The 24,681-nt window shown below is 44.2% G+C and overlaps 1 protein-coding gene and 1 long non-coding RNA gene across 3 annotated transcripts; both read right to left on the reverse strand.

Moving 5' to 3' along the window:
* Positions 1–351: 351 nt before the first annotated feature.
* Positions 352–1,758, reverse strand: LOC115153697 (uncharacterized). Its single transcript, XR_003867738.1, has 2 exons — positions 1,671–1,758; positions 352–1,256 (listed from the first exon to the last, which is right to left on the reverse strand). It is a non-coding gene; the product is annotated as an uncharacterized LOC115153697 (long non-coding RNA).
* A 510-nt stretch (positions 1,759–2,268) lies between these two features.
* On the reverse strand, positions 2,269–17,034 carry LOC115154342 (receptor-interacting serine/threonine-protein kinase 4). Of its 2 annotated transcripts, XM_029700482.1 has the most exons (9): positions 16,610–17,034; positions 10,200–10,491; positions 7,517–7,665; positions 6,663–6,712; positions 5,776–5,934; positions 5,469–5,575; positions 4,643–4,871; positions 3,321–4,417; positions 2,269–3,251 (listed from the first exon to the last, which is right to left on the reverse strand). In XM_029700482.1, exons 1-9 carry the CDS (start codon positions 16,795–16,797, stop codon positions 2,868–2,870), a joined length of 2,655 nt encoding a protein of 884 aa, XP_029556342.1. In that variant the 5' UTR covers positions 16,798–17,034; the 3' UTR covers positions 2,269–2,867. The 2 variants fall into 2 exon arrangements, with proteins under 2 accessions (XP_029556342.1, XP_029556341.1); XM_029700481.1 differs by having other exon boundaries at positions 2,269–4,417; positions 16,610–17,032.
* Positions 17,035–24,681: the final 7,647 nt, after the last annotated feature.

The raw sequence follows: 24,681 nt of genomic DNA on the forward strand, positions 1-24,681 counted from the left end.
GCCAGGCTAGCCAGATGACTACACAGAGAGGGCAGACAATAACTGTCTTGTTTCCAATTAAATACAGTATAGTATTCATCTTAGGATGGATCAGACTACTATTAGAGATTATATGACTCATAATGAAAAACATTTAGTCTTACAATTTTTTTTTAACCTTTATTTAACTAGGCAAGTCAGTAAAGAACAAATTCTTATTTTCAACGACTGCCTAGGAACAGTGGGTTAACTGCCTTGTTCAGGGGCAGAATGACAGATTTTTACCTTGTCAGCTCGGGGATTTGATCTTGCAACCTTTCGGTTACTAGTCCAACACTCTACCTGCTACCCTCTATTTAAATTATTTTTCCCTTTTTCCCAGAATAACGGACCTCCAGGTGAGACCTAGCCATCTCTTGAACCTAATTGGTAGTAATTCAAGTGAAAGTAACTTGCTTGGTAATAAAAATGTGCTGCAAATTCAGGGAGAACCTTTGTTGGCATTCCATATTCGTCGCGGTCTAGTATTTAACATGAGACAAATGAGCTCCTCAGCCATGCTGAACACCACTAATCATGCAGATGCAGGCTCCATACATGTGGCCTCAGCAGACCAAGGAGATATGGCTCCACAGTCCTCCCTAGATGTACTACCCACAGACAGGGACAGGGAGGACCTAGGGCCAACCTGGCCACCGATTTCATTCTGGCCCCCAGGCCCAGCAGGTGTCTGTGCAGTACATGCGCAGTGCTACTTACTGGCTGCCTCAGCACCAGCTACACCAAGACCAGCGTGCTGCACAGTGGAGGCCTGAGTCCTATAGGATGGCCTAATAGGCTGGGGTCACCTGGTCCTACACAGGAGGATCCATGGATGCTAGGATGTATCCTATTTTCTCCACAGCGCCCCAACAAGCCCCACTGGCCTCAGGCTGGAGCAGGTCCCTTCCAGGTAGACTCCAGCAGCCCTCTGTCACAGCTTCAGAGCCATAGCCTCAGAGTTGCAAAAGTCTCCCAGGGCCCTCTGACCCAGGTCACCGGCCCCAGCAGGGGTTAGGGGACATTTCCCTGCCTGCAGTCACCTCCCTGGAAGAGGCTAAGAAGATCTTCCACTGAGCTGGAGGCTGAACCCAGCCAGCAGGCTGGGGCTGAGTGTTCCGGTGCCACAGGGGATGTTGTCCAGCCCAGCCCAGCAAGGTTCAGGCAGGGGTCAGTTTCCCTCCACCCTGGATCACTCTCTGGACCAGGAGGACCTAGAGGCCTGCATGCAGTGACTGCTGGAGGCCCAGGGATCAGAAGGAACATTTTCTGCACATTAACATGATATGAATCATCTTGACACAATCAAAAGATGAAGTAGAGATGAGCGTCACTAAGAGGGAGCAATGAGTCAAAGCAGTGTTTGTTATTCCCATGAGAGGTTTAAAGAGTCAAATACATTTAAATAATGTTCTCTACTTACTTTTTCATCAAACACTATAAGGGTGGGCACAGTGCAAGTAGAGGGAGTGTACTTGAATAACAAGCTACTGTGTACAGTATGTAGAAAGTGTACAGTGAAGGAATGACATGATAATTGAGGGAAGATTGAGTAATGGTAGCACATGATCTTCCACACCACTAAGGATCACTTGGCAACAGGTGAGACAGACACACACACAAAACAAGGCCTCTGATCACACAAAACTCACCAGTCAAATTTGAGGGACACCGGGTTGGCAGGGTAGCCTAGTGGTTAGAGTGTTGGACTAGTAACCGAAAGATTGCAAGTTCAAATCCCTAAGCTGACAAGGTACAAATCTGTTGTTCTGCCCCTGAACAGGCAGTTAACCCACTGTTCCTAGGCTGTCATTGAAAATAAGAATTTGTTTTTAACTGACTTGCCTAGTTAAATAAAGGTAAAATAAAATAAAAACATGAGCTGTAAAAACAGGGCAATGCCAGGGCTCAACTCAGGAGGGCTTTAGACTCAGGTTACGACTCTTCAACCAGCCCTGCAAGCGTCAACAATGGCATGTTGGTTAAGGAGAGTGAGGTTTAAGTGGTCTGTGGAATGAGCCAACAGCCTGGAAAGGCAGGCATGTTCCCCCCTCTTCACTCCTCCCACCTGGCCTGTGATCCCCCCCTGAGGGCAGTTCCCATGGCTGGTGCCAAGTTGAGCATGCTCTGTGGGGTCTGGGGGATAGGCAGGAGGCACAGATAAGAACATAGCTGGCTGCAGATAGAGACATGCCCATTTTGCCCGGCATTGAAGATGTCATTTGCACATGGGTACACACACACACACACTTGTATTGACACTTGTTTTATTAGAGAATATAACTTATGAACATGACAAACATACCAGCTAGAGTAAGTAGATGGGAAATGAAAATACAAATGAGCATTCCACAGATGTCAACATTCTCTTTCTGTACGGACGGCAATGAATGTATGAATGTGCATATGCAAAGTATAAAAGTTACACTATTAAGGGGAAAAACGTGACATGGAGTGTATATTTAACATGAAGGGAAAAAAGTAAATGATGATCCAAATGAGCTCATGGTTCTATATACAGTGTATTTACATTTAAGCATTCCTTCCCTGATAAGATACCCAAGTAAGATAACAGGGGCTTTGAGAGGCCCAAAGCACCAAATAATCATAACATCTGGCAATGAATGATCAAAGACTGACATAATAATAACACACAATCAATAAAAAATACTATGTACAAACAAAACAAAAAATCACAATACAACAGCTGGTCTCTTTAGCTTGGACACTTCTCCCATCACATCAATGGGGAAGGGAATAGAAGAGATCCCTGACTGTTTTCAATTCAAGGACAGTTCTGTACAATCCAGTCACCGGGTGACTCCCTCCTCTCAGCGGAGGGCCGAGGCTCACAGTGCACCAGCGGACTCTGGACATTCGTTACCCTCACGCTCCGTCAGTTTCAAGATTACAACCTTCCTCTGGAGCCGCAAGGCCAACTGGCTAGGCCTACGAGCCAGGAGCTTTGGGCAGTCCTCTGCTGTTGGATGCAGGGTGTCCTGGGGGATGGAGTCCTGTGGTACATCCTGTGGCAGGGATATGGAGTCCTGTTGTACCTCTTGTGTATGCTGGGAGATGGAGTCCTGTGGTACTTCCTGTGGCAGGGATATGGAGTCTTGTTGTACCTCTTGTGTATGCTGGGAGATGGAGTCCTGTGGTACTTCCTGTGGCAGGGATATGGAGTCTTGTTGTACCTCTTGTGTATGCTGGGAGATGGAGTCCTGTGGTACTTCCTGTGGCAGGGATATGGAGTCTTGTTGTACCTCTTGTGTATGCTGGGAGATGGAGTCCTGTGGTACTTCCGGTGATAGTTCCACCCCCTGGGCCAGCAGCATGCTGGTGATATCTGTATAGCCTCCCCTCACAGCCAGGTGGATAGGGGTGAGGCCCTGTTCGTCTGACAGACTAACAGCCTCAGGGCAGTGGACCAGAAGCTCTTTGAAGACCTCACAGTGGCCCCCTTCTGCCGCCAGGTGGCAGGGGGTACGCAGGGTCTGATTGGTGCAGTAGGGGTCTGCCCCTTCCTCCATCAGCATCTTCACTGTGGGCAAGTGGCCGCGTTGGGCAGCGAGGTGGAGGGCGGTAAGACCCTTGTCAGTCCGGGCCTGGATGTCTGCATTGTGCTTGACCAGGAGGCGGGAGGTGCTGGTGTGGCCTGTCTCAGCCGCCACATGCAGGGGGGTGTGGAGGCCCATGGAGGTCACGTGGACGTCTGCCCCCAGCTCTATCAGGATCCTTGCCACCCTGTACTGCCCCCTTTGGGAGGCCAGGTGCAGCGGCGTGCGCCCGTCAGTGGTCTGCCCGTCTACGTCCGCTCCAGCCTGCTTCACCAGCAGTTTGGCAATGCCTAGGTGGCCCTGCCAGGCAGCCAGGTGAAGTGCCGTCCAGTCATCTCTGCCCTTCACGTGGACGTCTGCGCCTCGGCTCAGCAGCACCCTGACCACGTTCTCTTGGCCATGCTGGCAGGCGATGTGTGCAGGCGTGCGGCCCTGGGCGTCCGTCTCATTGATTGAGGCACCGCGGTCCAGCAGCAGGCGGGTGATGGCCTCGTCTCCGTTCTGAGCAGCACAGTGCAGGGCCGTGTATTGGTCCTCATCCCGGGCGTTTGCGTTGGTGCTCCGACGGCCCAGCAGCAGCTCGGCCAGGCCCTTCAGGTGCATCTCTGTGGCCAGGTGGAGTGGGGTGGAGCCGCGAGCATTGGCCAGGTTGGTGTTGGCGTGGTTGAGGAGCAGGAACTTGATGGCCTCCTCGTTGGCCTGCGTGACAGCGTGGTGGAGCAGGCTGCAGCCGCCCTCCAATAAGAGGTCCACGTCCTGAGGCTGCAGGATCTTCATCAGCTTGGACATGTCTTTGGTACGGATGGCGTCGCTCAGCTTCCTCCTCTGCACCTCCCCTGAGTCTAAACAACAAGGAGATAGAAGATACAGTATAGACTCAGGGCCAAAACGACAAAGAACCTGTCTGAAAGTTAAAGAGACACTCCACATGCTCCAGAAGTCATTCAGGACTGTATTGCATGTAGGATATATGACCCTGATAAATAAGAATTCCTGTCATCTGTTAAAGAAAACCATGGACAATGCCACAATGTATTGACTACAATCACCATATTAGCCAGTCTTACCACAGGTATTCTCTTTCTCAAAGGAGAGGGTGATGGAGTCTTGAGAGGAGAAGGCAGAGTCTACAGAGGAGATCCCTGACAGTCTCTTGCTGGTGTTGTCTTTGCTGGGACAGCAGTCCTCCGTCACACGGTCAAAGCTCCGAGATATCCGAGAGTCCACCTGGCTCAGCAGCTCTGATAGGCTGTAGTCTTTCTCTGGCAGCATGGCCGATTTGGGCCTGACCGGTTTCTGCATTATCATAATTTTCACAATTTCACAGCATTATTCCAACCTCATAGTGTGGAAGTATATGTAAAACACACAGGGAAATCACATTTTTGACTGCACTGGGCCTTTCAATAGTTTTTCTCAAACCCAGTCTTCATGCCTTTCTCCGACTGTTTATCATCTTCACCAATATATCATCTTCACACATTGCACAATAACACCTGTAAATTCTGTCATATTTTGTAAACGGGTGTCGGTCAGTTTGTCACGTACATCGAGCACCAAACATTCAGAATGTGTCGCAACAGAGTTAACCAAGTTAAACAATGCTGGTGGACAGCATTCTTATTTGATGAGGAAACTGTTTGTCAGGATCAAATATTGACTGTGTATGTATTATGGAAACAATAACAGGTCCAGTACACAGGAAAGCAATCTCAAAAATAGGCACTCAGACCTTCTGACATACCAGAGGGTTTTCTAATTACATTACAGAAGAACACCAAAGAAGACTGACAGAATACTATATAGTCTGGCATGTCAGGGAGAAGAAGAGGATAGAAATACATAGAAAAAACAGAGGGAGAAGGCAGGGGAATAGAAGTGTGGAGGTTATACCTGGTCAGTGGTTAGCCCATGGCAGTGGTTATTCTCGAGCTCAGGAGTTTGGGTCTTGGACTCCTCTTGGGGTTTAGAGCACAGCTCCTCAGTTTCTGATGTGATTTCTGCAGACAGGAAACAACAAAGGTCAGGTTTGGTCAGGTGTACAGAATAGCATCCCTTGGTTTGATTTTCACCTTTTCAGAAAGCTATGCACAGTACATCATGATGTTGTGTAACCCAGTTGAATTGGGTTCTTACTGCTTTAAGATACACACAAACACCCACCCTTTAGAGACATACGCCCCATTGGGTCTGTACTCACCCTGGAAGCTGGGTCTGGTGTCAGGTGAGGGGGCCCAGCAGCGCTGCATGAGGCTTAGGAACCCCGTGCAGGCCTGGGGTCGACTCCGGGGCACAACATTGAGGTCAGGGCGCACCCCTCTTACCACCTTTACCATGATCTGCAGGATGTTGTTCTCCCCTGGAGGGAATTGAGGACATATGGTTCCAGTCAACACAAGACATAAGACACATTGATACACTTCGTTCAATTCTCATATGATTCCTGTCCATAAGGTCACATTATTCTAAATACAAATTAAATCCTTGATCATATCAATGAATTATGTCTTGATCGTGTTCTGTTGAAGGTATGGAGAAGCAACATAAACTAATCTGGGTAAGACTGACACTAGTATGTACAGTTAATTATTATCATTAATGTACGCTCAGATAAGGAAGGTGTATAGATGTTTTGTTTGTTTCCCACACCAGGCCTGAATAAATCTCTTAGATTTCCTTCTGTTAATGGTCTCTTTGTTATCAGGTGTTGGGACCAGCCAGTCAGTCAATAATTCAAAGCAAACAGAGGTAGTGGACTTAAACTCAGATCACCCTGGCTTCTTTGGTATCTCCGAGAGAGATTTACATGGTTATCAAAAGTCATGCCAGAGTAAGCCCACATGAAACACAGCCCTTATTTTAAGTGTTTCTAAAATCCCTTATGAGAAAAACAATTAGAATCATTTCCCTGTTTGACCGCTAGGTTTTATGGGTATTATGACACCTCCCCTGTGGGGCTCTATTGCAGTCCTGGAACTTTGAGTTTAAGAAATACTAGGAGTGCATTTTATAAGACAAACCCCGAAGGTCTACAAGGTGTCTTTACATGGGAACAGAATCTCCATACATTTCCTCAACATGTCTCACCTTGGTAAGGTTTCTTTTGAGTAAGAATTCCCCAGATGACTATGGAAAAGCTGTAACAGGAAGGGAATAACAACAGTTCAGTATCAAGTCATACTGTCTAAAGTGATAAATGATTGAATGACTGACTCACTATGGGTTTTCCAGGCATAACTTATAACTGATCAATATACACAGTGTACAAAACATTAGGAACACTTTCCTAATATTGAGTTGCACCCCCTTTTGCCCTCAGAAGTGCGTCAATTTGTCAGGGCATAGACTCTACAAGGCGTCGAAAGTGTTCTACAGGAATTCTAGCCCATGTTGACTCCAATGCTTCCCATAGTTGTGTCAAGTTGGCTGGATGTCCTTTGGATGTTGGACCATTCTTGATACACACAGAAAAACCCAACAGCGGTGCAGTTCTTGACACACTCAAACCGGTGCGCCTGGCACCTACTACCGTACCCTGTTCAAAGATACTTAAATATTTTGTCTTGCCCATTAACCCTCTGAAAGGTACACATACACAATCCATGTCTCAGTTATCTCAAGGCTTAACAATCATTCTTCAACCTGCCTCCTCCCCTTCATCTTTACCGATCGAAGTGGATTTAACAAGTGACATCAATAAGGGATGATAGCTTTCACCTGGATTCCCCTGGTCAGTCTGTCATGGAAAGAGCAGGTATTCTTAATGTTTTGTAAACTCAGTGTAAATCCAATTCAGATTCATATTGATTAAAACAAATATTGTAAAACAAACAATGGAGGGAAGAAGTGAAAAAACAAACATCATGACTAAGCATTAAACAGACAACGTTCCACCCCTCTGGCAGACAAGGACAGAGAGAAGTGAAGGTGAAGACATTCACCTGTAGACGTCATGCTTGGTTTCTGACACCCTGTCCTTCTCAATGATGCTCTCCGGCGGCAGGTAGGCAATGGTGCCACAGAACCCGTCACGGCTGATTTCATCAACCCTGGATAGGCCGTTCCATCGTGCCAGACCAAAATCTGATATCTGAAGGGGGAGATGGGAGATACAGAACAGAACACAGCTTGTTAGGACAAGACCAACATCCGATTTCTAAGGGGGGAGATGAGGATATACAGAACATATCTTATTAAGACAAGCACCCACTGGAACTCTCAGCCTTTCCCATTGTTATTATGCTTTTGGCTACCTATGGCTACCTTTACCCTCAAGCTGATGGCTGAGCCCTCATTGTATTCTATGCATTCAGAGCCATGATGAGGTCAGAGGCAGCCACGTCCTGTCCTAGCCTGAGGGTGCCTCCCAGCCACGTCCTGTCCTAGCCTGAGGGTGCCTCCCAGCCACGTCCTGTCCTAGCCTGAGGGTGCCTCCCAGCCACGTCCTGTCCTAGCCTGAGGGTGCCTCCCAGCCACGTCCTGTCCTAGCCTGAGGGTGCCTCCCAGCCACGTCCTGTTCTAGCCTGAGGGTGCCTCCCAGTCATGTCCTGTCCTAGCCTGAGGGTGCCTCCCAGCCACGTCCTGTCCTAGCCTGAGGGTGCCTCCCAGCCACGTCCTGTTCTAGCCTGAGGGTGCCTCCCAGCCACGTCCTGTCCTAGCCTGAGGGTGCCTCCCAGTCACGTCCTGTCCTAGCCTGAGGGTGCCTCCCAGCCACGTCCTGTCCTAGCCTGAGGGTGCCTCCCAGCCACGTCCTGTCCTAGCCTGAGGGTGCCTCCCAGCCACGTCCTGTCCTAGCCTGAGGGTGCCTCCCAGCCACGTCCTGTCCTAGCCTGAGGGTGCCTCCCAGCCACGTCCTGTCCTAGCCTGAGGGTGCCTCCCAGCCACGTCCTGTCCTAGCCTGAGGGTGCCTCCCAGCCACGTCCTGTCCTAGCCTGAGGGTGCCTCCCAGCCACGTCCTGTCCTAGCCTGAGGGTGCCTCCCAGCCACGTCCTGTCCTAGCCTGAGGGTGCCTCCCAGCCACGTCCTGTCCTAGCCTGAGGGTGCCTCCCAGCCACGTCCTGTCCTAGCCTGAGGGTGCCTCCCAGCCACGTCCTGTCCTAGCCTGAGGGTGCCTCCCAGCCACGTCCTGTCCTAGCCTGAGGGTGCCTCCCAGCCACGTCCTGTCCTAGCCTGAGGGTGCCTCCCAGCCACGTCCTGTTCTAGCCTGAGGGTGCCTCCCAGCCACGTCCTGTCCTAGCCTGAGGGTGCCTCCCAGCCACGTCCTGTCCTAGCCTGAGGGTGCCTCCCAGCCACGTCCTGTCCTAGCCTGAGGGTGCCTCCCAGCCACGTCCTGTCCTAGCCTGACGGTGCCTCCAAGCCATGTCCTGTCCTAGCCTGACAATGCCTCTCAGCCATGTCCTGTCCTAGCCTGTGGGTGCTTTCCTTACCCCTCGTGTCAGAAGTTGAGACCCTGTTTGACTGAGTTACATGTGTGGGCGAGAAGCCGAACACAAACTCAGTCAGTGTTGGCAGAGTACCTCAGCCTGTTAAGACAGGCCCAGGTTACGTGTTTACATGGAGGTATTAAAACAGACAGGTTGAAGGAAGGTTCCCACCCATTTCTCCTCCACCTCTAACCATTAGTCATGCAGGGGGAGGTTGGAGATCAGGTGGGATGAAGGCTGGGCGGGAGACACCTTTCTGCCCATAGCATGTGTGTCCAACAGGACGGCCATTTAAAGCAAAATATCCATACCTGTCAGCTGAAATTCATCCTTGACCAAATCCTATTAAAAAGGACTTGAAGTTATTGGGTTTGGGCTGTTGTTTTAAAGAGTCATGCTACATCATTTGGGTGAAGGTTTACTAAATACTCACTATAAGGTCAAATCTGACTTTTCTTACATTAGACAGTGTATTGATTTGACATATTTGGGTCGTTCCATGAAATAAGTGCCTTTTGTGTCTCTTTGATATTATTAGTAGAAAGTGTGCACCAATATTGAAATGTTAAATCCTGTTATATTAAAGGAAGTGCCCTTTAGTATAGATCACATGGAAAATTCAATAAATCAGATGTTTTATATACAGTAAAGACTTGCTGAAGTGCCTAAATTCAGACGTTTAAACCCAATAAGTTTTCACCATCATTGTAAAGCCCTAGTTATTTTGTTGCTTTGACAAAGTCATTTCTGAAGATTATTATTTTTTAATGTGATTAGTGATTCATTTTAAGGTACATTTTTTAAAATAAAAACTGTCCCACATTTTAAGGTAAATCCTGTTACGTGAACTAAACTGTAATTTTAATATGGTGAAACTATTCCTTTTAAAATATTTTCTCCCAAAAAACATTGAACATCTAATAGTCAAATCATAGTGTAAAAGCAGATGAGCTGGTTCTACTATTTTTGGCCATTTTCTGTGTACCACCAATCTTCTGAACCAGTAGCAGTAGTAACAGTAACAGAAGCAGTAGCAATACTGTAGGAGTGTTTGGTTGAGTTCACCCGCCGCACCAGGGAGGCAGAATCCCAATTTAGGACCAATGCGTATTTCAGGAACAATTGTCTCAAATGTGCAAGCTCTTCCCACACAGCGCCCTGTGCGAACTCTAATGAACAAACCAAGTAAGTCGTCTCTCACCTTGACGTGGTAGTGTGCGTCCAGTAGGATGTTGGCAGGTTTTAGGTCCAGGTGCAGGAGGGGTGGGCTCATGCAGTGCAGGAAGTTCATGCCCACCGCCGTCTCGTGGATGATCCTGAAGCGCAGCTCCCAGGGCAGAGGCTCAGCAGCTAGCAGGGTCTCCAGGGAGCCTGTCTCCATGTACTCCATCACCAGGCCCTGGGGGTCCCCACAGATCCCATACACTGGCAGGATGTAGCGGAACTTAGCCGCCTCCATCTTCTTAGCCTCTTCCAGCAGCTCTGCTCGCTCCCTACAGAGAACATAGCGGTCTGTTAACTTACTTACCTACTTAGCCTTCATTGCACCAAGTGGTGCATAAAGGCCTTGTATACCTGTCTGTTCAGATTGAACTACATACTGTAACTCATACTGTACAGAGTAGAGGGAATTTGGGTTTAGCTGTCCTATAAACCTGCCCATCCATCTACATCCCTCGATCCACACCAAATTCGTAAAATGCTGTTCTCTTATCTTACTAACACGGGTATTCTAAGCCTTGTTAAAACAGCACCATCTGGAATACCTTTTACCATTGACCCAAACTCAAACTTCGTTACACAGTAGAATACAAGGAGACAACAAACTGAGATGCATGAGATTCTCCATGCATTAACTGGTCTCTCTGACAGTGCAGTAAATCAGTGAACCCAATAAGACATGACACATTTGAAGCTAGGCCTTAATGACATTCCTCAGAGAGGGCCAGGCCAAAGCATCGAGGTCTGTGTGGAGTTGTGAACACAACAAACCTCTTGTTCTCTGTGCTCGTTGCTCAACCTTTGCACAATTTCCTATTACCTTTATCAGTGTTAGCCCGGCTAGGCTAGCAGATGCAAACAGAGCAGTGTAGCCTATCACCACTGACCTCAATAGAGAGATCTCAAGGAGAGGTCCCTTTGAAAACAAACTCAGATAAACTGCTTAATCATCATGAATAATGTGTGTGTACGGGAGTGTCTTCACTACAAATGAGCAACGACTCGATTAATTTATGTCAAAACAGCATGCTGATGAGAACACCTTAAAAAGTAGTAGAAGCAGATAAAATTATGAAGTATAGTCAGCCATTCTAAGGCAGCCATGTTTGGAGGGGTCAATTATGAAATCATTCAAGTTCAATAAAAGTGTAAGCTTTCTCATCAAATAAATCTGACAAGCATTAAAAATCAGTGCAAATGTGTGGATTTAGGAGATTTGGGGGGGAAAGAGAGGGGCTGACAGTCGTAATCACCTGGCATCACCCAGAAAACTCAGCTCAGAAACCTTTCAAAACCAAACAATGACCCTTTTTATAAGGGAGAGGAGCCCAGCAAGACCGGTTCTGCAACTTCTCTTATTGTTTCCACCAAACATCGTCTGTATAGAAGGGAGTTGGGACCCAGTCAGACAAAGCTGGCTTTGAGTCAGAGAAGTGTGTGGAGGCAGGGTGCAGGCAGGCAAATTACAGTTCATGTACTTTTCAGATGTTCAGAGCAGATAGCATCTTTAGTTCAGGTTTAGTGGGTGCCATGAGTCTAGCTACCACGGATTGGAGATGGATGTCAATGCTTGTCATTGGTGAAGCTGAAGAACTTCCTCCTTGTGCTGTGTATCTGACATTTTCCTTTATAGGCAGAGTTGCAAAGACAAAGCAATATCTCCAACTGGCCAATAAAAAGACAAGATTAAGATGGGCAAAAGACGACAGACACTGGACAGAGGAACTCTGCCTAGAAGGCCAGCATCCCGGGGTCGCCTCTTCACTGTTGACGTTGAGACTGGTGTTTTGTGGATACTATATAATAAAGCTGACATTTGAGGACTTGTGAGGTGTCTGGTTCTCAAACTAGACACTCTAATGTACTTGCCCTCTTGCTCAGTTGTGCACCGGGGCCTCCTACTCCTCTTTCTATTCTGGTTTGAGCCAGTTTGCGCTGTTTTGTGAAGGGAGTAGTACACAGCGTTGTATGAGAACTTCAATTTCTTGGCAATTTCTCACATGGAATAGCCTTCATTTCTCAGAACAAAAACAGACTGACGAGTTTCAGAAGAAAGTTCTTTGTTTCTGGCCATTTTGAGCCTGTAATCGAACCCACAAATGCTGATGCTCCAGATACTCAACTAGTCTGAAGGCCAGTTTAATCCTTCTTTTTCAGCTGTGCTAACATAACTGAGAAAGGGTTTTCTAATGATCAATTAGCCTTTTAAAATGAGAAACTTGGATTACCTAACACAACGTGCCATTGAAACACAGGAGTGATGGTTGCTGATAATGGGCCTCTGAACCCCTATGTAGATATTCCATGAAAAATCTGCCATTTCCAGCTACAATAGTCAATCACAACATTAACAATGTCTACGCTGTATTTCTGATTGATTTGATGTTATTTTAATGGACAAAAAAGTTGCATTTCTGAGTGACCCCAAACAGTTGAAGTCAGAAGTTTACATACACCTTAGCCAAATACATTTAAACTCAGTTTTTCACAATTCCTGACATTTAATCATAGTAAAAATGCCCTATCTTAGATCAGTTAGGATCACCACTTTATTTTAAGAACGTGAAATGTCAGAATAATAGTAGAGAATTATTTATTTAAGCTTTTATTTCTTTCATCACATTCCCAGTGGGTCAGAAGTTTACATACACTCAATTAGTATTTGGTAGCATTGCCTTTAAATTGTTTAACTTGGTTCAAACGTTTTGGGTAGCCTTCCACAAGCTTCCCACAATAAGTTGGGTGAATTTTGGACCATTCCTCCTGACAGAGCTGGTGTAACTGAGTCAGGTTTGTAGGCCTCCTTGCTTGCACACGCTTTTTCAGTTCTGCCCACAAATTTTCTACAGGATTGAGGTCAGGGCTTTGTGATGGCCACTCCAATACCTTGACTTTGTTGTCCTTATGCCATTTTGCCACAACTTTGGGAGCATGCTTGGGGTCATTGTCCATTTGGAAGACAGATTTTTGACCAAGCTTTAACTTCCTGACTGATCTCTGGAGATATTGCTTCAATATATCCACATAATATTCGTTCCTGATGATGCCATCTATTTTGTGAAGTGCATCAGTCCCTCCTGCAGCAAAGCACCCCCACAACATGATGCTGCCACCCCTGTGCTTCACGGTTGGGATGCTGTTTTTCGGCTTGCAAGCCTCCCCCATTTTCCTCCAAACATAAGGATTGTCATTAAGGCCAAACAGTTTCATCAGACTGGAGGACATTTATCCAAAAAGTACAATCTTTGTCCCCATGTGCAATTGCAAACCATAGTCTTGCTTTTTTATGGCAGTTTTGGAGCAGTGACTTCTTCCTTGCTGAGCGGCCTTTCAGGTTATGTCGATATAGGACTCGTTTTACTGTGGATATAGATACTTTTGTGCCTGTTTTCTCCAGCATCTTCACAAGGTCCTTTGCTGTTGTTCTGGGATTGATTTGCACTTTTCGCACCAAAGTACATTCATTTCTAGGAGACAGAACGCGTCTCCTTCCTGAGCGGTATGACTGCTGCGTGGTCCCATGGCGTTTATACTAACGTACTATTGTTTGTACAGATGAACGTGGTACCTTCAGGCATTTGGAAATTGCTCCCAAGGATGAATCAGACTTATGGTCTACAATTGTTTTTCTGAGGTCTTGGCTGATTTCTTTTGATTTTCCCATGATGTCAAGCAAAGAGGCACTGAGTTTGTACGTAGGCCTTGAAATACATCCACAGGTACACCTCCAATTGACTCAAATGATGTAAATTAGCCTATCAGAAGCTTCATTTTCTGGATTTTCCAAGCTGTTTAAAGGCACAGTCAAATTAGTGTATGTAAACTTCTGACCAACTGGAATTGTGATACAGTGAATTATAAGTGAAATAATCTGTCTGTAAACAATTGTTGGAAAAATTACTTGTGTCCTGCACAAAGTAAATGTCCTAACCGACTTGCCAAAACTAAAGTTTGTTAACAAGAAATTTGTGGAGTGGTTGAAAAAAAGTTTTAATGACTCCAACCTAAGTGTATGTAAACTTCCGACTTCAACTGTATATGTATGACAAAATAATGACGTATTAGGGTATGGTGCATGGCTTGTATACTATTCAGGCTACGTGTAATTATGCAATACTAAGGTACTATACCTTTCGTTGACACTTTAAAAACATTCTAAGTGGAATGTGTTATGATAGATTTTTATCAAGAAATCTAAGTTTGAATGTGTATTTCAGACTAATATCCATAACAGAAGGTGTAACATCTATAACAGTTGTTTTTACACTAAAAAGTAATAATGTACATTTCAATATGTAAAAAATGTTTTAGTATGTGTTCAGCCATGCTTTTCCTTCAAAAAAGCAATCCATGTTTTGACCTAAGACTTACAAACTCAGACTTTTGCTAATACAGTATGTTCAGTCTCCCCAAAAAGCTTGTCCATTTCACGTAACATCCATAACGCTTCTTATTTGCTTTATTTCGCCAAAATGTCAATATTTATAAGTCTGCTTTTTTGGGTATAAACTCCCCCCAAGGAGTACTGTAGACACACATCAAAAGTTTAATTTATATTTATTCCATTCTGTGAGACATTTAAGTTCTGATTGTGTGTGCAAATGTAATGTCAATAACACTGTAATCACCTTAAATTACTAAAATGTAATTTAAAAGTGTCTGTGACAGTGAAGAAATCCTTCAACAAGTTCTCAACAGCAGAAAGTTCCACATTCGGTCTGTGGATATATAGCCTCAAGTGAAATTAAGTTTACCCACAACCTGATCCAATCATTGTCTTCAAAGCTGTAAAAGCTCTCAAATGACAGATGGTCACAATGGTTAAAGTGTTCTACATTATAAGCCTCTTGAATAATGTTCCCAACCTCTTACACCTTTAGAAACATTAACTTGATATGACACCAAAAATGTTCAAATGCACTAACATTCTCCACTGCTGATGAATGTAAAGTCACCATTTCATAAGTAACACCTTTTGTGCCAAAGGAATGAAAGGACATTGTACAGATTTTTTAAACACATCCACTCTGGTTAATTTTTTAAATCAAGTAGAAAGTAGGAAACTAATAATGAGAGTAAAAGAATAGCTGATAGTCCTCTTTGAGGCTCCAGGGGGGACTCAGGTATATACTACATTCATTATGAAGAGGGTAGGGTAGGGTGACAGGTTGCTCTTCTGACGGGGACAGCTGAGCTAGGCCTTTCGTGTTTCCTCCTGCTGTTGGCATACATGAGAAAGGTCATGGGTCACCCACACAAGAGGGCATGCCTTCAAAGCAGCCTCAATGTGTTTGGGGGCATGGATTACATGGTGTTGAAAGCATTCCCCAGGGATGCTGGCCCATGTTGACTCCAATGCTTCCCACAGTTTTTTTGTTGTTGTTTTATTTAACTTTTTTTTTTTACATTATTGAAACATTCTGTATTTGTGGCCTTCTAAACCATGACAAAAACTACTGGCGGCCAATCTGGACCCTCGTCCAATCAGAGGGTAGTAAGGGCAACCTGATGGAAGGTGGACCAAAGGAGAGAAGTGTGGTGTTGACATAATTTGCACATTTCTAGATACATTTTCTAGGTTGTACACTCAAGCTTTTTAAGTGCAATGACAAGAACTGCTCGTGAGAGACGTTAGCTACGCTTAGTATACCAAACATTAATTACACCTTCCTAATATTGAGTTGCCCCCCCTTTTGCCCTCAGAAGTGCCTCAAGTCATTGGAACATGGACTCTGCAAGGTGTCGAAAGCGTTCCACAGGGATGCTGGCCCATGTTGACTCCAATGCTTCCCACAGTTGTCAAGTTGGCTGGATGTCCATTGTGTGGTGGAGCATTTTTGATACAAATGGGAAACTGTTGAGCGTGAAAAATCCAGCAGCGTCACAGTTCTTGACACAAACCGGTGCGCATGGCACCTACTACCATACTCCGTTCAAAGGCACTTAAATCTTTTGCCTTTCCCATTTACCCTCTGAATGGCACACATACACAATCCATGTCTATTGTTTCAAGGCTTAAAAATCCTTCTTTAACCTGTCTCCTTCCCTTCATCTTCACTGATTTAAGTGGATTTAACAAGTGACATCAATAAGGGATCATAGCTTTTACCTCGTCAGTCTGTCATGGAAGGAGGAGGTGTTCTTAATGTTTTGTACACTCAGTGTATTTTCACCATCCATGAGTCCGTGACATAAGGCTGAATAAGCATGCTGCCCAGTTCACACCCTTAGATAGAGGATCAAACTCAAAATCACATAGAACTACAACTTTCTACTCTGAAGCCCACAGAGGATATCAAACAGATATCATGGAGTCTAGGCTTAAATACTTGAAACAACATTCTTCATACACCACACAATGAATCCCAGAATAATACCTGTCCCACTCACTTGTCATCTACATGAAGGCAGGGAGGGCACTTGATAGCCAGCCATGTTTTCCACTGTACATGCCGGACTTTGTATACTTGTCCAAATCCGCCCGAGCCTATCTTCTCCCAGCTCCCAAACTCAGAGGAGTCAAAGGTTCTCAGCAGCCCCATATTCCCATGGGAAGGGTCCGGAACATCCATATCCATCTTTAGAAAGGCTTTAATAGTGTTGAAATCCCCAAATCCTTATTTTTTCCTCTAGCACACATTCAGAAGAACTAAACATACACACACATGCCTACTGGAAGCTTCCTTCCTTGTTTTTTTCCACCCTCTTGCCTGACTCAGTCTGGCCCCTCCTTCTTTTCAGGTGAAAGCAGGGGAAGGGCCAGTAGATGTGACATCATATCCTGGGTCTGGCCAGACAGACCAAACAACAGCCTTTCCAGGGAGCATTCAACACTAAACCTGTTTGTCAAAGTGCTCGAGTCCCAACTCTCCTATTTCTGCCCAGAAAAAAAATAAGCATCATATTTGTAAATAAGCTGGAATTCAAGAACAGTGGAATGTTGGCATATCACCCAACACCTTTCTCCCTCTAATAACCATAACACTAGCAAAAACCCTGTAAATATCCTGAGGAGACATGGGAAATATTCTTTAAAAAAAATGTGTTACATGATATATGATATGGCTCTGGTTTTGAATGTGTGGGTTCATATGAGAAGTATACTAACCTATTCATGAGGTATCCAAAACCACAAGCCTTGTCATAAACCTGCCTGATTCCTTTCCTGTCCACACTGTGTGAGACATGCCAGTGATTCAGCAGGTGTCATATACAGTACCAGTCAAAAGCTTGGACACCCCTACTCATTGTAAAGGTTTTTCTTTATTTTTACTATCTTCTATATTGCAAATTAATAGAGATTACATCAAAACTAGGAATTAACACATATGGAATCATGTAGTAACCATCAAAGTTGTTTTATTTTTATATTTTAGATTCTTCAAAGTAGCTACCCTTTGCCTTGATGACACCTTTGCACACTCTTGGCATTCTCTCAACCAGCTTCACCTGGAATGCTTTTCTAACAGTCTTGAAGTAGTTCCCACATGTGCTGATCACTTGTTGGCTGCTTTTCCTTCAATCTGCGGTCAAACTCATCCCAAAGAATCTCAAATAGGTTGAGGACGGGTGATTGTGGAGGCCAGGTCATCTGATGCAGCACTCCAATACTCTTCTTCTTGGTGAAATAGCCCTTACACAGCCTGGAGGTGTGTTGGGTCATTGTCCTGTTGAAAAACAAATTATAGTCCCACTAAGCCCAAACCAAATGGGATGACGTATCGCTGCAGAATGCTGTGGTAGCCAGGCTGGTTAAGTGTGCCTTGAATTCTAAATAAATCACTGACAGTGTCACCAGCAAAGCACCCCCACACCATCACACCTCCTCCTCCATGCTTCACGGTGGGAACCACACACGCGGAGATCATCCGTTCACCTACTCTGCGTCTCACAAATACAAGGCAGTTGGAACCAAAAATCACTAATTTGTCTAATCAGACCAAAGGACAGATTTCCGCCGGTCTAATGTCCATTGTTCATGTTTCTTGGCCCAAGCAAGTCTCTTCTTATTATTGGTGTCCTTTAGTAGTGGTTTCTTCGCACCAACTCGACCATGAAGGTCTGCATCACGCAGTCTGCATCACGCAGTATCCCTTTTCAATCCGAGTTTCCAACGACCCCCTCGATCGACAGAACAACTTCTTATCCTGATTTCTATTAACATAGAGGGGTGACCAGATGTAAATGGGCCATGTGGGAAATAATAATGAGATCTTAGTAATTTATGAGGGACCCTACTTCACACCACAGTGATGCACATCACCACAGAGTGATATTTTTTGGGGGGGGTGGCAGGGTAACCTAGTGGTTAGAGCATTGGGCTAGTAACCGAAAGGTTGCAAGTTCAAATCCACGAGCTGACAAGGTACAGATCTGTTGTTCTGCCCCTGAACAAGGCAGTCAACCCACTGTTCCTAGGCCGCCATTGAAAATAAGAATTTGTTCTTAACTGACTTGCCTAGAAAGGTAAGAGACAGGTTGTTTAACGCTTGGGGCTAATAGACACAACAAACGCGTTCACACCTTCAACATTTGAATGTGTGAACCCTGTGAATGAGGGTCGTTTCAGATGATGGTCCATCTAGTCCACACCTCATGTTAAGTCTGGATGTTTAGCCTTATTGTGGGTTTTGACACACCTTGGTCCATGACTGTGGAAAGAGACAATAGCAAGATCCATACAGACTGAAGCCCTATGCTCCTTTAAACACCTTTCTTAGACAGAATATCTTTGCATAATCTAATGCTGATGTCAAGCGCTCTGTTCGGGGTCTCTCAGATAAATCACATTTGTGAAGATAGCGCTCCCTTCTGGTTGATCCAGGTTCTGACTCCTGGTGGGAAGCTATAGGTGTAAAACAGGTGGAAAGACTGACTGGTTCTTTTGACATACATACAGTTCCAGTCAAAAGTTTGGACACACCAACTCATTCAAGTGTTTTTCTTAATTTTTTGCTATTTTCTACATTGTAGAACAGTAGTGAATACATCAAAACAATGAAATAACACATATGGAATCATGTGGTTACCAAAAAAGTGTTAAACAAATGAAAATATATATTAGATTTTAGATTCTTCAAAGTAGCTACCCTTTGCCTTGATGACAGCTTTGCACACTCTTGGAATTCTCTCAACTACCTTCACCTGGAATGCTTTTCCAACAGTCTTGAAGGAGTTCCCACATATGCTGAGCACTTGTTGGCTGCTTTTCCTTCACTCTGCGGTCCAACTTATCCCAAACCATCTCAATTGGGTTGACGTCGGGTGATTGTGGACACCAGGTCATCTGATGCAGCACTCCATCACTCTCCTCCTTGGTCAAATAGGCCTTACACAGCCTGGAGGTGTTTTGGATCATTGTCCTGTTGAAAAACAAATGATAGTCCCACTAAGTGCAAACCAGATGGGATGGCGCATCACAGCAGAATGCTGTGGTAGCCAGGCTGGTTAAGTGTGCCTTGAATTCTAAATAAATCACAGACAGTGTCACCAGCAAAGCACCCCACACCATCACACCTCCTATTCCTCCGTGGGAACCATACATGCGGAGATCATCCGTTCACCTACTCTGTGTCTGACAAAGACAAAGTGTTTGGAACCAAAAATCACAAATGTGCACTCATCAGACCAAAGGACAGATTTCCGCCTGTCTAATGTCCATTGCTCGTGTTTCTTGGCCCAAGCAAGTCTCTTCTTATTATCGGTGTCCTTTAGTAGTGGTTTCTTTGCACCAATTCGACCACGAAGGCCTGATTCACGATGTCTCCTCTAAACAGTTGATGTTGAGATGTGTCTGTTACTTGAAATCTGTCTAGAAAAAAGAAACGCACACCTATAAAGGCGAGGTGCTGGCTAGCGGAGCAGAACACTAGAAAATAAAGGAAAGCCGCACACTCTAAGAGCTCAGATGCAAAAATTTAATAACCAACGTTTCGACAGCTAAGCTGTCTTCATCAGGGTATCATCACAAACACTGGGAGATGAGTCATTTATATAGTGTCAAGAGACACACAGGTGTTTGTAATCATGGCCAAGTATGGCCTAATATCATTGGTTAACTGAAATATTAAAAAAATGGTATACAAGAAACATACAAAAAGACAAACAAATGGATAACATATGATCATAGCATTTGTAGTCTAAAAAGTATCTAACAAACACTTACAATGGCAAAATCACAATAATCACAAGAATGGCTTCAGATCAAAGTCTATGTTGAGACCGAAGGGAGCAAGTGTCTTTAAATTAAAGATCCAGGCAGCCTCTCGTTTTAACAATAAATTATCAAGGTCACCCCCTCTCCTCGGGAGGGTGACATGTTCGATGCCAATATAACGCAGAGACGAAATCGAATGGCCTGCCTCCAAAAAGTGGGCCGCAACTGGGTAAGTCAGGTTTTTGCACCTAATGGTGCTACGGTGCTCTGAGATACGTACTTTTAATTCACGCTTTGTTTTACCCACATAATTTTTACCACAGGGACAAGTTATAAGGTAAATAACTGCCTTAGTGGAACACGTAATAACACCTTTAATTGGGATAGATTTCCCTGTTTGGGGGTGTTTGAAGGATCTACATTTGTAAGTGCCATTGCATTGAGCACAGCCATTACACTTGTAATTTCCATCCAGTATGGGCGCAAATAGGCGTTGTTGAGGAATATCTTGGGGTGGTAAATCAGAGTGTACCAATTGGTCTCTGAGATTTCTGCCCCGCGAGAATACGACCAGGGGAAGATCAGAAAACACATTACCAAGACTATCATCATATTTCAGAATGTGCCAATGTTTGTGAACGATTCCTTTAATTTGTTCAGAGCACTTTGAATAGCGGGTAGTAAGAACGCATGAATGCGTCTTTTTGCGAGACTGACCTTGAAAAAGGTCATGTCTCGTTTTGTTTTGAATTTTCTCAATGGCAATATTAATCTGATCATTGTTGTACCCCCTCTCCTTGAACTTATCCTGAGTCTCAGCCATATTTCTGTCGAAATCTGATTGTTTAATGCAAATTCTTTTGATTCGACAGAATTGGCTGTAGGGCAAACTATTTTTCAAGGGAAGTGGGTAACAACTATCAGCCCTCAACAAACTGTTACGATCAGTAGGTTTCCTGTAAAGATCAGTGTATAAAACATTATCTTCACACAAGATCAGAAGATCAAGAAAACTGATTTGACGTGTATCAGATTGCATAGTAAATCTCAAATGTTCAGAACAGGAGTTAAGAAAAGCATAAAACGACTGGAGCAGTTCTGCATCACCCCTCCATAGAACAAAAATATCGTCAATATACCGTTTCCAAATAATGATGTTAGGCAAGAAAACATTTTTGAGAGGGTTAAAAATGGATTGTTTCTCCATGTAACCCACATACAAATTAGCATAGTTAGGAGCTGTTGAAATCTGTGAAGCATTTATTTGGGCTGCAATTTGAGCCTGGTAACTCTAATGAACTTATCCTCTGCAGCAGAGGTAACTCTGGGTCTTCCTATCCTGTGGCGGTCCTCATGGGAGTAGTCATCATAGTTCTTGATGGTTTTTGCGACTGCACTTGAAGAAACTTTCAAAGTTATCAACATTTTCCGGATTGACTGACCTTCGTGTCATAAACTAATGATGGACTGTCGTATCTCTTTGCTTATTTCAGCTGTTCTTGCCATAATATGGACTTGGTCTTTCACCAAATAGGGTTATCTTCTGTATACCAACCCTAACTTGTCACAACACAACGGATTGGCTCAAATGCATTAAAGAAGGAAAGAAAGTCCACAAATTAACTTTTAACAAGGCAGACCTGTTAATTGAAATGCATTCCAGGCAGTGGTGGAAAAAGTACTCAATTGTCATACTTGAGTAAAAGTAAAGATACCTTAATAGAAAATGACTCAAGTAAAAGTGAAAGTCACCCAGGAAAATACTACTTGAGTAAAAGTCTAAAAGTATTTGGTTTTAAATATACTTAAGTATGAAAAGTAAATGGAATTGCTAAAATGTACTTAAGTATCAAAAGTAAAAGTATAAACTATTTCAAATTCCTTATATTAAGCAAACCAGACAGCACCACTCATATTTTTTTTTTGACAGCCAGGGGTACACTCCAGCACTCAGACATAATTTATAAACAAAGCATTTGTGTTTAGTGAGTCCGCCAGATCAGAGGCAGCAGGAATGACCAGGGATGTTCTCTTGATAAGTGTGTGAATTGGACCATTTTCCTGTCAAAATGTAATGAGTACTTTTGGGTGTCAGGGAAAATGTATGGAGTAAAAAGTACATTATTTTCTTTAGGAATGTGTGAAGTAAAAGTTGGAAAAAATATAAATAGTAAAGTACAGATACCCCAAAAAGCTACTTAAGTAGTATTTTACACAACTGATTCCAGGTGACTACCTCATGGAGCTGGTTAAGAGAATGCCAAGAGTCTGCAAAGCTGTCATCAAGGCAAAGGGTGGCTACTTCGAAGAATCTCAAATACAAAATATATTTTGATTTGTTTAATACTTTCTTGGTTACTATATGATTCCATATGTGTTATTTAATAGTTTTGATGTCTTCACTATTATTCCACAATGTAGAAAATAGTAAAAATAAAGAAAAACCCTTGATTGGGTAGGTGTGTCCAAAATGTTTACTGGTACTGTACATTACAGATATCTGAGATGAAGGGAGTTATTGGAGCCTTGGGCAGTGCTGTGGGAAGATGACCCCCATTCGGCAAGCGGACAAACACATCAATCTGATTACAATGACACCAGCCAGCCAGTCGAGTTTGCCAGTTCGGTAAATCAGAACCCAGGCTAGAAATAGTCTAGAAAACAAGTACGTTTGCAGTGCACTATATTTTCACATTTATACTCTATCTAAACATTGATATTTAGACAGAAATGAGCTAAATACATATTTCCTTTTTGAGACATTTCATTGAAAAACTGCTATAAAAAGGCTTCCAGTATTTCTTCGACAATTTCTCAAAAACAATCTGACGCTTCAATGCTTTCAGATACATTTTTTTTTTTTTTTTACATCTGATTATCTCTACTCTTTAAATGCTCTGTGTCTTGGCTGCTCTACACTCATGATCTACTCATAAAGAACGCTTAGACTCTATCATCTAATTGTCTTCTTTAAACCTGTTGTGCAAGGCATTCAAAGTTATGTGCCAAAATCATTTCATATTCTTCTTTTAACCCCCAATGAGTGAATCAGAGAATTCCTAAAAGTCATACACTTTTTTTCCCTTTCAATAACTGAAATAATTCTGTAATATACTATATGATCAAACGTATGTGGACACCTCCATTAATATGGAGTTGGGCCCCCTTTGCTGCTATAACAGCCTCCACTCTTCTGGGAAGGCTTTCCATTAGATGTTGGAACATTGCTGCCGGGACTTGCTTCCATTCAGCCACAAGAACATTAGTGAGGTCGGACACTGATGTCGGGCAATTAGGCCTGGCTCGCAGTCGGTGTTCCAAATCATCCCAAAGGTGTTCGATGGGGTTGAGGTCAGGGCTCTGTGTAGGCCAGTCAAGTCCTTCCACACCGATGTCAACAAACCATTTCTGTATGGACCTTGTTTTGTGCACAGGGGCATTGTCATGCTGAAACAGGAAAGGGCCTTCTCCAAACTGTTGCCACAAAGTTGGAAGCACAGAATCGTCTAGAATGTCATTGTATACTGTAGCGTTAAGATTTCCCTTCACTGGAACTAAGGGGCCTAGCCCGATCCATGAAAAACAGCCCCAGACCATTATTCCTCCTCCACCAAACTTTACACTTGGCACGGCAGGTAGCCTCTCCTGGCATCTGCCAAACCCAGATTTGTCCATGGACTGGCATATGGTGAAGGGTGATTCATCACTCCAGGGAATGAATTTCCACTACTTGAGAGTCCAATTGCGGCGAGCTTTACACCACTTGGTATTGTGCATGGTGATCTTAGGCGTGTTGCGGCTGCTTGGCCATAGAAACCCATTTCATTAAGCTCCTGAAGAACAGTTCTTGTGCTGACGCAGCTTCCAGAGGCAGTTTGGAACTCATTAGTGAGTGTTGCAACCGAGAAAGGACGATTATTACGCGCTCTGCGCTTAAGCACTCGACGGTTACGTTCTGGGAGTTTGTGTGGCCTACCACTTCCCAGCTGAGCTGTTGTTGCTCCTAGATGTTTCCACTTCACAATAACAGCACTTACAGTTGACCAGTGAAGCTCTGGCAGGGCAAAATTTGGTGGCATCCTATGACGGTGCCACGGTGAAAGTCACTGAGCTCTTTAGTGAAGCCATTCTACTGCCAATGTTTCACTATGGAGATTGCATGGCGGTGTGCTCAATTTGATACACCTGTCAGCAAAGGGTGTGACTGAAATAGCTGAATCCACCAATTTGAAGGGGTGTCCACATACTTTTGTATATATAATATGTAAATATTGTTAGACATGCATGTTTAAAATTCACAAATTAT

Source organism: Salmo trutta, chromosome 19 (genome assembly GCF_901001165.1).
Source record: "Salmo trutta chromosome 19, fSalTru1.1, whole genome shotgun sequence".
In the NCBI taxonomy this organism is placed as follows: domain Eukaryota; kingdom Metazoa; phylum Chordata; class Actinopteri; order Salmoniformes; family Salmonidae; genus Salmo; species Salmo trutta.

Bases quoted from the DNA above. Each gene is read 5' to 3' on its own strand.
- LOC115154342 (XM_029700481.1), bottom strand. From the start codon at position 16,797: ATGGATATGGATGTTCCGGACCCTTCCCATGGGAATATGGGGCTGCTG. The intron at 10,492-16,609 runs GTGAGTGGGACA...TGTTCTCTGTAG, and splicing joins TGCCTTCATGTAGATGACAA to GGAGCGAGCAGAGCTGCTGG. The intron at 5,935-6,662 runs GTGAGACATGTT...AATTCCCTCCAG, and splicing joins TCAAAAGAAACCTTACCAAG to GGGAGAACAACATCCTGCAG.